Below are 13,512 nucleotides of genomic sequence, written 5' to 3' on the forward strand. Positions count from 1 at the left end.
TTAATTTCTCCACCCCCCATCTCAAAGTCTTGTCTCCTTTTTTTGTGGAAGTAGGAGTGTCTGTCTCCCTTTTTTCTCCTCCATTGGAATTGTGTTGAGGAGGCCACTCCTTCCAACCTGCCCCTCGTTTTATTTTCTTTTTGACTTTTTTTGGGGGGGGCGGGGAGGGATCGAATGATGAGATATTATAGCCTTGAACTGAGGTGGAAAAACAACAACAACCCGACAACCCTAAATGATTTTCAGGAGTTCTTATTGCTGATGGGGGGGGGGCGGAGAAGATCACAATGGTTGAGTGGCTGGCTGGTTTTGAGATCTTAATTCACCTCCCTTCCATATTCAGACCTGTACATTGCTGGGGGTTTCACAGGGGGAGTGTTGTCTGCGTCGGGGTAGAGCAGGGTTCACTGTTATTTATAGTTGGGAGCTGGTAAGATAGATCAGTGAGGGAAATACCGTATTTTTCGCTCTATAAGACGCACCAGACCACAAGACGCACCTAGTTTTTGGAGGAGGAAAACAAGAAAAAAAATATTCTGAATCTCAGAAGCCAGAACAGCAAGAGGGATCGCTGCGCAGTGAAAGCAGCAAGCCCTCTTGCTGTTCTGGCTTCTGGGATAGCTGCGCAGCCTGCATTCGCTCCATAAGACGCACACACATTTCCCCCTTACTTTTTAGGAGGGAAAAAGTGAGTCTTATAGAGCAAAAAATATGGTAGCTACGAGGAAGATGGGCTCGTGGGGGCAGAGAATAGATTCCTCTCTTTGCAGGTAAAAGTAATGCCCTTTAGCCTCTTGTCCTCAGTCTCATGGGCCAGGGCGTAACATTCCAGGGCTCTGCAACGTTTGAGTGAGGGAGAGAGATACTTTCCTACCCATCTAATTACACTAGCAGAGCGAAGGATATTACCTTTCCTTCCTAGAAAATGAAGTTGTAGGCAGAAAAGGCTCAAGAGTAACATACTTGCTTTTAAACTTGAGTTTTTAATCCAAGGCCCAGCCCAGACATGGAAACTCTGAATAGTCAAAAGCTTGTCCCATTGCGTAGCTAGAAAATGAGGCTTTCAGCTAAATCATATATGCTGGGATGTTTGCCCAGAGTGCCTATATCTCTTCCTTCAATTCCTCACCTTTCAGCAACTTTTTATCCCTGGGGCTTGGAGCAGATGCAATTAAATGGTACAGATAGTTACCAAGCACCTTTGTGAAAAGTTGAGAGGGAAGGGAGAAGGAAGCCCAGGACTGAATGGCTACACTGCCGGAGGCGAATCCTTGAAAGAATACAGCCAGCCAGTGTCCTACCCTAAACACACGGAAGTGGAGCCTGCCGCAGATGGGGTCTGTCAAGCCACCATCTCCCATGTTACTGTTAATTGTGATCTCCCCTGGTGCCTGGTTTTGGTATTCTAGGGTAACTAGTCCACCTCCTTTTCTCCTGCGTGCTGGAAAAGCAGGCTGCAGCTTGCAGAGAAATGGTTCCTTTGACTAGTTTCTCTTCCTCCTCTTTTCTGCTTCAGCTTTTCTTCGCACCTCCCTCTGCTAGGAAGTGGCACAGATAGTGAAGGGGAGGAGAAAGGTAGAACCCACCTTCTTAGGAAGAAAGCCAGCCAGCCTCTTGAGTGGGTTTTTTTTTTGGGGGGGGGGGCTTTCTCAGGAGGTGGGGAGGTTTGATTTAATTGCTTGCATTTCCATATGCATTTCCTGAAGGAGCGTCTCCACCCCCATCGTTCAGCCCAGACACTGAAGTCCAGCTCCGAGGGCCTTCTGGCGGTTCCCTCATTGCGAGAAGTGAGGTTACAGGGAACCAGGCAGAGGGCCTTCTCGGTAGTGGCGCCCGCCCTGTGAAAGGCCCTCCCTTCAGATGTGAAGGAAATAAGCAGCTATCTTCTCTTTAAAAGACATCTGAAGGCAGCCCTGTTTGGGGAAGTTTTTAATATTTAATGCTGTATTGTTTTTAACACTTGATTGGAAGCCGCCCAGAGTGGCTGGGAAAACTCAGCCAGATGGGCGGGGTATAAATAATAAATTATTACTATTATTATATGATTCCCTGGGCCACTTCAGAAGCTTGGCTGGGGGCTCGTTCCCCACCAGCCAGTATCCAAATGGGGGTGGAGAAGCTTTCTCCCCAAATATAGGCAAAGCATCCTCTTCCCCTCCCCCCACCCCTCCTGTTTTTGTGCCTGAGCTAAGCTGCCCCCTGCTGGATCCCCGTTGATCCTCCTACCCTTGAGAAGGGCTATTTATTGGCACTGCAAAGCTCCCCTTTGGGGAGAGGGGGGAGGAAGGCAAGGCCCTATTCTCTATGGCAGGGACCCAGGCGTCCTGCCAGAGCAACAGGGAAGCTGCCCTCTCCCCTCCCCTCCTCCTATTGGTCGCCCTTCACGTGACGGGCTCCCCCGCCTTCCGCAACTGTTTTCCGGGGCGGTTACACGTGACAATTCCTCTCCGCTGACGTCAGTCACATGACGAGTCACTTCGCCGCCGCCGCCTCCTCCCGATCCTTCCGCACCTCATTTTTAAAAAAATAAGAATAAAAACAAAATCCTCCGGTTTTACATCGCCGGCTTAGGCGGCCTCAGCCTTCGGCCGCTCCGCTTCCCACCCCCCTCGACGCGCCCCCTTCCTCGAAGAGAGAGGAGGAGCGGCGCCCCCCGCGGACTACTTTGTTTTGGTGTCAACACGGCACGCCAGCGGCGCAGCGCTTGCGCCGGCCGCGTCCGTGAATCCCATTTGACGTAACGCTCGGACGCCACCCCGGGGGCCGCGAGGGAGGTTCGCGGACGGGGCCGGCCCCTGGGCGGCGACGGGACTTCACAACCGGGCGGCTGCGGGGCTGGGAAAGGCCGGCGGGGCTTGAAGCGCCCGCCGCCTTCCGCTACGCCGCCAGCGCAGGTGCCCCCTCTCTGCCGCAAACTGCGCCACCTGCGTGGAAATGGCGCCCTCACAGCCACGCGACTAGCGCAGGGCGGGCTGCGGCGGCGCCTCCTCCGCGGGCCTAGCGCCCTCGCTAGGGGAAAAGCGGCGGCCGCACAGCCTCCCTCAGTTTCTGAGGCGGCGGCGGCGGCTTCTCCTCCCCCCACCTTCTAACGGCCGCTCGCGTGAGGCGCGGAGCCGCCAACGGCTTTCCGTATTCTCGCTCTCCGCTTGCGCCGCCTGCGCGACGCGGCGCCGCCTCCCAGGGCCGCGCCTACGCCTGCGGCGCAGCGGTTGGCGAAAGCGAGGCTTGCCCCGCCCCCTGGCTGAGCCGCGTATCCCTGCGCGAGAGAGAGAGAGAGAGCGAGAGGGGCGGCGGAGGCGTCTCCCCGCGCGCCTGCGCGAGAGTGCGCGAGTGTCTGTGTGTGGCGCGGCCCCGTCAGCTGGTCCGTCTCCGTCGCCTCCTCGCCCGGCCGCCTCAGCAGCCATGAAGTTCGTCTACAAGGAGGAGCACCCGTTCGAGAAGCGCCGCTCGGAGGGCGAGAAGATCCGAAAGAAGTACCCGGACCGAGTCCCGGTGAGTCCGAGAGGAGCGCGCGAGGAGGAGGGAAGAGGAAAACAGGGGGAACCAGGACCCCCCCCCAATCCCGGCCCAACGCACCTCCCAGTATTCCTCCACCCCAGAGGGATAATAATAATAATTTATTATTTCTACCCCGCCCATCTGGCTGGGTTTCCCCTGCCACTCCAACAAAACACTAAAATACAATAACCTATTAAGCATTCAAAGCTTCCCTAAACAGGGCTGCCTTCAGATGCCTTCTAAAAGTCTGGTGGTTGTTTATTTCCTTGACATCTGGTGGGAGGGAGTTCCACAGGGCAGGTGCCACCACCAAGGAGGCCCTCTGCCTGGTTCCCTGTAACCTCACTTCTCGCAGGGAGGGAACCGTCAGAAGGCCCTTGGAGAGAGACCCCTTTGCCCCCTTCCTCGCTTTAACGCCCCCTCCTCCCCCGCACGCCCCACTTTCTCCCCCCTCTGATCCAAAAGGGGATTTCCGACCCCGCAAAAGCCTCCCTTTTGCTTCCCTTTTTTTTTGGCACCGCCCTCCCGCGTCTTAATATGTGATCCTCACGCTCCACCGGCTGGAGGGGGGGGGAAACAGACCCCCAAAGTCCTGCTTCCTCCCCCCCCAGCTGCTGCTGCTGCTTTTGTTGTTTTTTTGTGCTGCCCCCATAGTGCATTAAACTTCCCCGGGCGGCTTACAAAACAATAGGAATAATAATAATAATATATGCGCCGTTCATTAAACACTTTCAGGGCAAAGAGAAGTTCCTGGGAGGGGAAACCCCCGCCCCTTGTTTTGTTCACGCAGGCGCCCCTCCCCACTTTGCAAAACAAGGACAGCTTTAAAATATGTAAAGATCGGGGTTCCTTGGGGAGGAAGGGCGGGATTTCGAGATAAGTCCTGCAGGCTGGAGAGCGGCGCAAACGGAGCAAAAGCACGACTTCCGCGCCTTCCTCAAAGTTTACTTGTGAGCAGACAAACAACAAGCGGAAGTGATCTCCTCGGTATTGGTGGGGAAGGGGGTGGCTTCTTCTCTGGAGTAAACAGGGATTGGGTTACCCTCGAAAATACGGAAAGGGACTTGGGGCACGTTGAAGGCCAGCTCCGTTGGTCACAGGATGGAAGGGGTCCTGGAAGCGGATGCCGGCCGTGGCCCTCCTGGTACCTTCCAGATGTTGGGCTGCGGCTCCTGTTAGGCACCACGTTGGCAAAATGTGCTCGCCTCGCCCTGTTGTTACGGCTGCAGCAGCCTAACACGGCTATCCCAAGAAATTGGGACTTTCTTTTTAAACAGGCTTGCACTTGTGGGTATGGCCATGCATTCTCACTATTGTGCACTGTGACTCCCAGGTAACTGCAGCCGTGCAGTTCTGGTAGACCCAGCAGGCTCCACTTCTTGAAAAGAGTGCCTTTGCCTGCAGGCTTAAGATTTGCTACCAAAGAGGACGGTCCCACTCGAGTTTGGGGGATTTAGGCTGGAGTAAATGTGCTCGCAGGGACGTGGGTGGCGCTGTGGGTTAAACCACAGAGACTAGGATTTGCCAATCAGAAGGTCGGCGGTTCAAATCCCCGTGACGGGGTGAGCTCCCGTTGCTCAGTCCCTGCTCCTGCCAACCTAGCAGTTTGAAAGCACGTCAAAGTGCAAGCAGATAAATAGGTACCGCTCCAGCGGGAAGGTAAACGGTGTTTCGGTGCGCTGCTCTGGTTTGCCAGAAGCGGCTTAGTCCTGCTGGCCACATGACCCAGAAGCTGTACGCCGGCTCCCTCGGCCAGTAAAGCGAGATGAGCGCTGCAACCCCAGAGTCAGTCACAACTGGACCTAATGGTCAGGGGTCCCTTTACCTTTACCTTTAAAGGTGCTCGCAGAATCCTTTTTCAAACGCCACTTTTGCCAGACGTATGAAGCGTTGCCATACGCATATGTTTTATGCGTACAGAGAACAGCCATGGGGAACAGTGGCAATAACACTGTGGCCAGAGAACGGGAGCTTTCCTATCCACCTCATTTTGATTTATGGCCTGCCCTAAATTCAGGAGACTTGAGACAGGTTGTATACATCCTTTCTGCAGCTTGCTCTTTTATAATCGCCACTGATACGCTCTACAGAGTACGGTTGCGTTTGGGAACTGGAGGCAGAAGTGGGTCTTGAAGGAAGTGAGAGAGATGGCATCACAGATGAATTTTGGGAGGCGGTGCTTTGCTCTGTGGTGTCATCCCTCCCTCCCCCTTCTTCTGGGTGGTTATGGTGGAAAACAGCCTTGCCACACAGTCAGATTGGCCTGCTCTGAGGCCCTTATCGCTTTGCCTGATGGTTTTGCAGAAATGAAAGCAGAGCTTCCCCCCCACGCACGATGCCTGAGAATCTCTTCCTCTCCATTTTGCAACCCTATAACGGCACAGGAACGTTTCCAGGGGAACAAAATGGAACGTCCTGATTACCTAATGTGGGCCAGGATGACGTAGTGGTTAGAGCAGGGGTCAGCAAACTTTTTCAGCAGAGGCCCACTGTCCCTCAGACCATGTGGTGGGCCGGACTATATTTTTTTTTAGGGGGGGGGGAAATGAACTAATTCCTATGCCCCACAAATAATGCATCAGAGATGCATTTTAAATAAAAGCACACATTCTACTCATGTAAAAACACACTGATTCCCGGACCGTCCGCGGGCCGGATTCAGAAGGCGATTGGGATGGATCCGGCCCCCGGGCCTTAGGTTGGTGACCCCTGGGTTAGAGCGTTGGACTAGGACATGGGAGACCAGGGTTCAAATCCCCACTCAGCCGTTAAGCTCACTGGGTTACCTTGAGCCAGGCACTCTCCCTACCTCACAGGGTCGTTGTGGCACCAACCTCAAGCTCCTCAGAGAAAAGGGTTGGATACGAATGTAATGAGTATATAATGTGAGGGAGGGGGAAGCTAGAGGCCTTATTCCAGGCCCATCTTTTTCTAATGGGGGAGCCTTAACATAGATCAGAGTGGTGCTTATCCTGCTTGCCAGCTGCTCTCCCCAAGCCATTGCTGTCTGGAACATATCTATCTTGACTCTGTTATTAATAACAAAACAGTGGTACCTCGGGTTAAGAACTTAATTCGTTCCAGAGGTCCATTCTTAACCTGAAACTGTTCTTAACCTGAAGCACCAGTTTAGCTAATGGGGCCTCCTGCTGCTGCTGCGCTGCTGCTGTGCAATTTCTGTTCTCATCCTGAAGCAAAGTTCTTAACCCAAGGTACTATTTCTGGGTTTGCAGAGTCTGTAACCTGAAGCGTATGTAACCCAAGGTACCACTGTAATAATAACATTTTATTTATATCCCGCCCTCCCCAGCTGAAGCCGGGCTCAGAGCGGCTAACATGTTATCCCCATGTTGCCAATGTTGTTTATTCCACACAGCCTTTGCCAACCTGGTGCCCCTCCAGATGTCTTGGAGTGCAACTCCCACCAGAGGCTGATGGGACCTGTAGTCCAAAACAAACCTGGAGGGCTCCCGGTTGACGGAAGGTTTCCACGTGGCTTCTGGTATCTGAGTACTTGAACTTGTCCCTGACTAACATCAAAAAGAAAAACAAAACTAGCCGTTCAAGCAAACGTGCAGCTGGAGCAACGTTAGGGCCTCATATGCAGGTTATGGAGGCCCTGGACTCTTTCCCAGGCCTCCTCGGCTGTGTTGCATGAAGGTTTTGACAAACGGAAAGCTTTTTGATTCCACCTTCTCCTGGCCGAGGATCTCATCCCTTTCTGAGCTGCCAGGCGGACAAGGATTCATTCAGCAGGTGGTGATGCTTCCCTTTCCTGCCGCTGCCCCAGCCTGGGGATGCATGATGGGGAGAGATACACCTGTTTAATTTCTGCCTGTCTGTTATTTGTTAAAAGCACAGGAGCTCAGCTACTGAAAGAAAAACTTGGCAGTCTTTGGCAGAAGGCAAAAGGCTGCCTTAGCAGGTTGCTTGGGAGGAGGAGCGCTGGGACTGGCGTCCTAAGAAGTCCTAAAAATCTCTGGTGACATTTAATCATCTCAGGGAGCCTCTTGCCTTCCCCTGTGTGCAAATGTTTAACTTTTCTGTCTTTCTTTCTTTCTCTTCTGGGAATAGTTGTGAATGAGGCTGTCCCTGCCGCCTCTCGGTTTGTTTGCTTTCCTTGCAACCTTTACACTTAGCCAAGCAGAGGAAATTCCTGGGCAGGATTCAGGACATATAAAAGGAAGTTAAACTTTGCAGCTCCTCCGTACAGGATGGCCACCAACTTGGATGGCTTTGAAAGAGGGTTAGACAAATTCATGGCGCAGGAGAGGCCTGTTGACAGCTACTAGTTATGATGGCTATGTTTTACTTCTACTGTTGGAGGCAGGCAGCTGTGCTTCTGAATGCCAGCTGCTGGAAAACACAGGAGGGGAGAGGGGTCTTGTGTTCGAATCCTGCCACAGTGAGAACAGGATCCTTGACTGAATGAGTCATTGGCCTGATCCAGCGGGCTCTTCCATACTAAATCTGACCTCTGCTTTGGACCAGTGTTCTGAGGCTCTGTCCTTCTGAAACAGTCCCCCATCTTCTCAAGGCCTCCCATGATTCATGCTGTCTCAGCCCTGCTGTGACCGGCTTTCCAACTTCACACTGTCACCAGCAAAAGCTTCTCTCGGCAGGCAGGCATGCCGGCCGGCCTCGCCTCTTCCTCGAATAACTCGTCCGGTTGCTCAACCGTTCCTGTAATTAGGAAATGTTTTGGTGCTCCTGCGTGAACTCTTCCTCTCTGCCCTTCGCTGACCCAGCCACTGTTTCTCTCTCAACTTTGCAGGTCATTGTGGAAAAGGCACCCAAGGCCCGGATAGGAGACCTGGACAAGAAGAAATACCTTGTCCCGTCAGACCTCACAGGTACGCGCCCAGTTGGATGGCATAGGACCCAGGGCCCTAGCCTGAGGATTGGGGCAGCTGGCTGTAGGAGGGGGTAGTAGGGGGGTAATCTCCTTCTAAGGGGAGGGGGCAAGATGTCCGCACATTGGAGGGTCAAGTGGAGTGCTGGATGAAGCTGTCTGGGCGAGCCCCGTTGATTTTGGAGACCTGGGTTTGTGGCACCTGATGAAACGGTTGCAACTCGTTGGCATGTCAAGATCTCGCCTTAATCTCTGTACAGTGGTACCTCAGGTTACATACGCTTCAGGTTACATACGCTTCAGGTTACAGACTCTGCTAACCCATAAATAGTACCTCGGGTTAAGAACTTTGCTTCAGGATGAGAACAGAAAGCGTGCTCCGGCAGCGTGGCGGCAGCAGGAGGCCTCATTAGCTAAAGTGGTGCTTCAGGTTAAGAACAGTTTCAGGTTAAGAACGGACCTCTGGAACGAATTAAGTATGTAACCCGAGGTACCACTGTAGTTTTATTCTGCTCCTTCAGCTAACAGATCCATTCTCCCCCTTTCTCTCCCCCAGTTGGGCAGTTCTACTTCCTGATCCGGAAAAGAATCCATCTCCGAGCAGAGGACGCCCTCTTCTTCTTCGTCAACAACGTCATCCCCCCAACCAGCGCCACCATGGGGCAGCTCTACCAGGTGGGTGTGCCTTATGTCTCCTGCACAGGTTTTTGTTGTTGTTGTTTTAAGAAAAGGTGCATCGCCTGAGAAATGGCCCTCTGCAACAGTCTTTGAAATGTTCAATTAATGGGTAACAAACGGGTTGGAGAAGAACAAAACAAACTAGGGGAATTGAAAGAGAGGGGTTGAACCAGCTGCAGCGTTCAGAAGGGAAAAGGGGGGGCATTGCCACCCCACCCCTGCCGAAACCAAAGCGTGGAGCAAATTTGTATTACCATGTGTGGGAGTGGAGAGGTAGAGGTGAATTAGGGTTGAATTACCTGCTGGCGACCTTTAGTCCACTGAGCCTGGTATCTGCTTCTATGTGGACTACAACTCCCATCAGTCCCATACTGGACTAGTGGGAGTTGTTCTATTCTTATCCACCCATCATGAAAGCAACTACGGGCCAAAGAAGAGGGTGGGTCATTAAAACTGCAAGTGGTTGGTGGTATTCAATGCCAATCTTGTTGTGAGTAGACCCATTGAAGGTTATGGGCATATTAATTTTATTCAATTCAGTGGGGCTGCTAGCATTGAATACTGCCCTGCACCTGAGCTGTCAAAGGCCAGGGCAAAGAGGGGTGTTTTCAGCATGTGTTTTCTGCACAGTGAAGGCGCTGGGCACATCTCTCTGGGGAGGGAGTTCCCCTCCTCTGAAGCTGCCACAGAGCCGGCTCCCTCCTGGGCCGCCACCCCCTGAACTTCTCAGGGCAGTGGAACTACCAAATGCTTGGGAAGTAAATAATAATAATAATAATAATAATAATTTAATTTATATCCCGCCCATCTTGCTGGGTTTCCCCAGCCACTCTGGGCGGCTTACAACATATATGAAAACACAGCAAAGCATCTAGCGTTAAAAAACAAAATATCCTATATGAGCAACAAATAGAAACCAATAATAACAACAACATAGTAAAGGTAAAGGGAACCCTGATTATTAGGTCCAGTCATGACCGACTCTGGGGTTGCTGCGCTCATCTCGCTTTATTGGCTGAGGGAGCTGGTGTACAGCTTCCAGGTCATGTGGCCAGCAGGACTAAGTCACTTCTGGCAAACCAGAGCAGCGCATGGAAACGCCGTTTACCTTCCTGCCGGAGCGGTACCTATTTATCTACTTGCACTGGTGTGCTTTCAAACTGCTAGGTTGGCAGGAGCAGGGACCGAGCAACGGAAGCTCACCCCGTCATTGCGGGGAATCAAACTGCCGACCTTCTGATCGGCAAGTCCTAGGCTCTGTGGTTTAACCCACAGCGCCACCCGCGTCCCAATAACAACAATAATAAGGTGATAGAGAGAGCACGTGGTTCATTTTCACCAGCAACATCAAGAATGTAGTTTAGTCTGGAACTTGTGACTTGAGATTGTGTTCCAGGAGGGTAGACTACTTGACTCTTGTCTTGTGCTGGAACCGCAGTTTCCATCAACTGGAACTGGATGCAGAAGTCATACACTTAGAATTAAATATAATGGTGTTTCTTTGTAACTGCTGAAAGAGTACCAGGAGGAGGACAGTGCAAAGTAGAGGGCTCTGGCTGGTCTACTCTGAACTGGCAGAAAGACTTAAGATTTGAACCTTGGCCCCTTTGTCCCTGGGCTCTGCCTGTTTATACCCCTGCCCGAATTATGCCTTGACTCCAGTGTTTTCTCTTCGCCCCCCTTTCCAGGAACATCACGAGGAGGACTTCTTCCTGTACATTGCCTACAGCGATGAGAGCGTCTATGGCAGCATGTAAGGCATGCCTCCACCTGCTGCCACCAGGGGGCGTGTGCTCCTGAAGGGACCTGCACTTTTTGTTGTTGTTTGTTGTTGATTTTATGTTTAAGAGCCTTTTTGTCCCAGGGAAGGGGAGGGTCTTTCTTTCTTTCCTTCTTCTTTCCCATCCTTTAAACCTCCTTCCATTATGCCTAATCACACTTCTTCCTCCCGTTTCCCTCCCCTCGCTCTGGGCTTTCTTTGAGGTGGTTGTGGCTAAAATAAAATACCTCTTTTTCTTTTGGTGGTTTCCCCCCCCCCCTTATCTCCCTCCCATATACCATTCCCCCCCCCTTTCTCTCTCTCTTCCCCAACCCCATTGTTTTTTAAGGGGTAAGAGGCCTCAAATACTGAACAGGAAAAAAAAAATCCTCCCCCATTTCAGTCTTGCATCTTCACTACCACGCCCTGAGTTTGCTCCTATTAGGGCTGTGCTCTGCCTGGCAGTTTCTGTAACCAGAGGGGATGGGGAATGCTAATTAAAAATATATATATAAAGAGAAATTTTGAGCCTCTAGAGATTTTCTGCGTGATCGTACCGATTGAGGAAAAGTTATCGGCGTCCTGGTGTTAATCGGGAATTTAGGAATTTAAAATTGCAAATACTTGGGGAGTGAATTTGTAGCAGTGGGGTTAAGCTGTTGGCAGGGGTTTGGGGTCTGGTTGCAAAGTGGTTTGCCAAATGAAAGGGTGATGGGGGGGCAGCGATCTTTGCTACTTTTGATCATAGAATTGTAGAGTTGGAAGGGACCGCGAGGGTCATCTAGTCCAACCTGCTGCAATGCAGGAAAATTTTGCCCGATGTGGGACTCGAACACACAACCCTGAGATCAAGAGTCTCATGTTGTACTGACTGAGCTATCCCAGAAACAGATATTCTAGACTGGAATCCCAGGACCAGATCCTGAGTGTGTGCATGGGCAGTTGCCACCTACTTGGAGGGAGAGGTGACTAGACTACAACTCTTGGGTGAGAAGTGATGGGCAAGACCCTCTTAGCAGAATAATGGAAGGTGGGTTGTTAAGCAGGGTGTTGGCCTCAAAAACTAGAGGGGTGGAAAATGCTCTGGCTCCAAATGAGGGCTATTCAAGGCTACAGATCAGCAGCAGAAAGATAACCTCATTAGCCTGCATTTTTGTGGATTCAAGGAGCACTTCACTTTCCCTCTGGGGAGATTCGATGCTCATTGCTCAAGTTGCAAAGCGCATAATGGAGCTTTCCCCATCTCCCAAGATCCAAGATACATGACTTTTTCTGGACCTCTCAGTGGTGTAAACGCTCGAGTAAACGTCACACCATTTTACTAGATTAGACACGCCCGAGAAATTGCAGCACCACCTGATGATCTATAGTAGCCTGCCATTTCAAGATCAAGAAAGAAGGAATTGAATCTCAACTCAAGTTTTTCCTGCGACCGGTTTGATCACTTGCCAAGAAGTGAATTCTTAGACCTTGGACCGTACACTTTCTACCCCTCTCTGTGCCCTTATTACAGAGGTGGGCTTTTCCTATTTTGCATGCAGACCTATTATATTGTTACAGTGGTACCTTGGTTTACGAACTTAATCTATTCCAGAAGTCCGTTCTTAAACCAAAGCGTTATTAAACCAAGGGGTGCTTTTCCATCGCAGCGGAGGACTCAATTTACAAATGGAACACACTCGACAGGAAGAACATGTTCTGCTTCCAAGGCAAAGTTTGCAAACCAAAACACCTACTTCTGGGTTTGCCGCATTCTTAATCCAAGTTGTCCATAAACTAAGCTGTTCTTAAACCAAGGTATCACTGTACATTCATATCTCACCTTCACTCAAAGGACCTGAAGGTGGCAACACGTAGGTCTCGCAACATGCCCAGTGAGGTAGGTTAAGGTGAGAGTGTGACTAGCCAGAGGTCGCTCAGTAGTCAGTGAGCTTCATGGCTGTGTTTGGATTCAAACCCTGGTCTCCTACGTCCTAGTCCAGGGGTCGGCAACCCGCGGCTCCGGATCCACATGTGGCTCTTTTACACCTTTGCCGCGGCTCCGGGGCGGATACTAGCGAGGGGAGGAGGCGCATTGTGCGCCCCGACACTCCCCACTGTGGCGGGCGCTGTACTGGCTGTGACGTCGCATGGGGGCGGTGCGTGCGTTAGTCACGCACCGTCCCGACGTCACCTTCCCGCCTGCCCGCCCGCTACATTGTAAGGGGCATGTACGCTGGTCAGTGCATTGAAAGGGGGCATGTACGCTGGTCACTGTTTTGAAGGGGAGTGAAGAACACGCACACACAAAAAGGTAACTTGTTAATTTAACGTTTATTTCTATGAGGAGGAGTAATTCTGAGGGGTCAAACAAAGAAATAATAAAAAAGTGACAACAAAGTTATTTTTATAATGACGAGTTTTGCGGCTCCCAGTTTTTTTTCCTTCGGAAACGGGTCCAAGTGGCTCTTTTTGTCTTAAAGGTTGCAGACCCCTGGCCTAGTCCTACACACTGTTACGCCACACTACCTCTCAAGCTGCTTGGCTTTACTTAATACTAACTTCAGTTCCAGGACAGTTTTTTTTATTATCATTTTTTTTTATCAACAACCAAACCACAAACAGTGAACCACAAACGGCTGATACATTGGGTATACATAATCAATAATAACATATTCAAATCAACCATATGTACAATTTCATATACGTTAACACTCCTCCATCCACAAGGTTTACTTAACTTTTA

The 13,512-nt window shown here is 51.2% G+C and overlaps 1 protein-coding gene across 3 annotated transcripts in view; it reads left to right on the forward strand.

The window, feature by feature from the left end:
* GABARAP (GABA type A receptor-associated protein) overlaps positions 1 to 11,309 on the forward strand; it is a 107,853-nt gene extending 96,544 nt beyond the window's left edge. For all 3 annotated transcript variants that reach the window (XM_053362254.1, XM_053362255.1, XM_053362253.1), the window contains exons 2-5: positions 3,400 to 3,492; positions 8,273 to 8,351; positions 8,907 to 9,025; positions 10,717 to 11,309. In XM_053362254.1, the coding sequence (XP_053218229.1) occupies positions 3,403 to 3,492; positions 8,273 to 8,351; positions 8,907 to 9,025; positions 10,717 to 10,785 (357 nt within the window). In that variant the 5' untranslated portion in view covers positions 3,400 to 3,402 and the 3' untranslated portion in view covers positions 10,786 to 11,309. The remainder of the gene's footprint in view (positions 1 to 3,399; positions 3,493 to 8,272; positions 8,352 to 8,906; positions 9,026 to 10,716) is intronic.
* Positions 11,310 to 13,512: the final 2,203 nt, after the last annotated feature.

This window comes from Podarcis raffonei, chromosome 13 (assembly GCF_027172205.1).
Source record: "Podarcis raffonei isolate rPodRaf1 chromosome 13, rPodRaf1.pri, whole genome shotgun sequence".
NCBI lineage: Eukaryota > Metazoa > Chordata > Lepidosauria > Squamata > Lacertidae > Podarcis > Podarcis raffonei.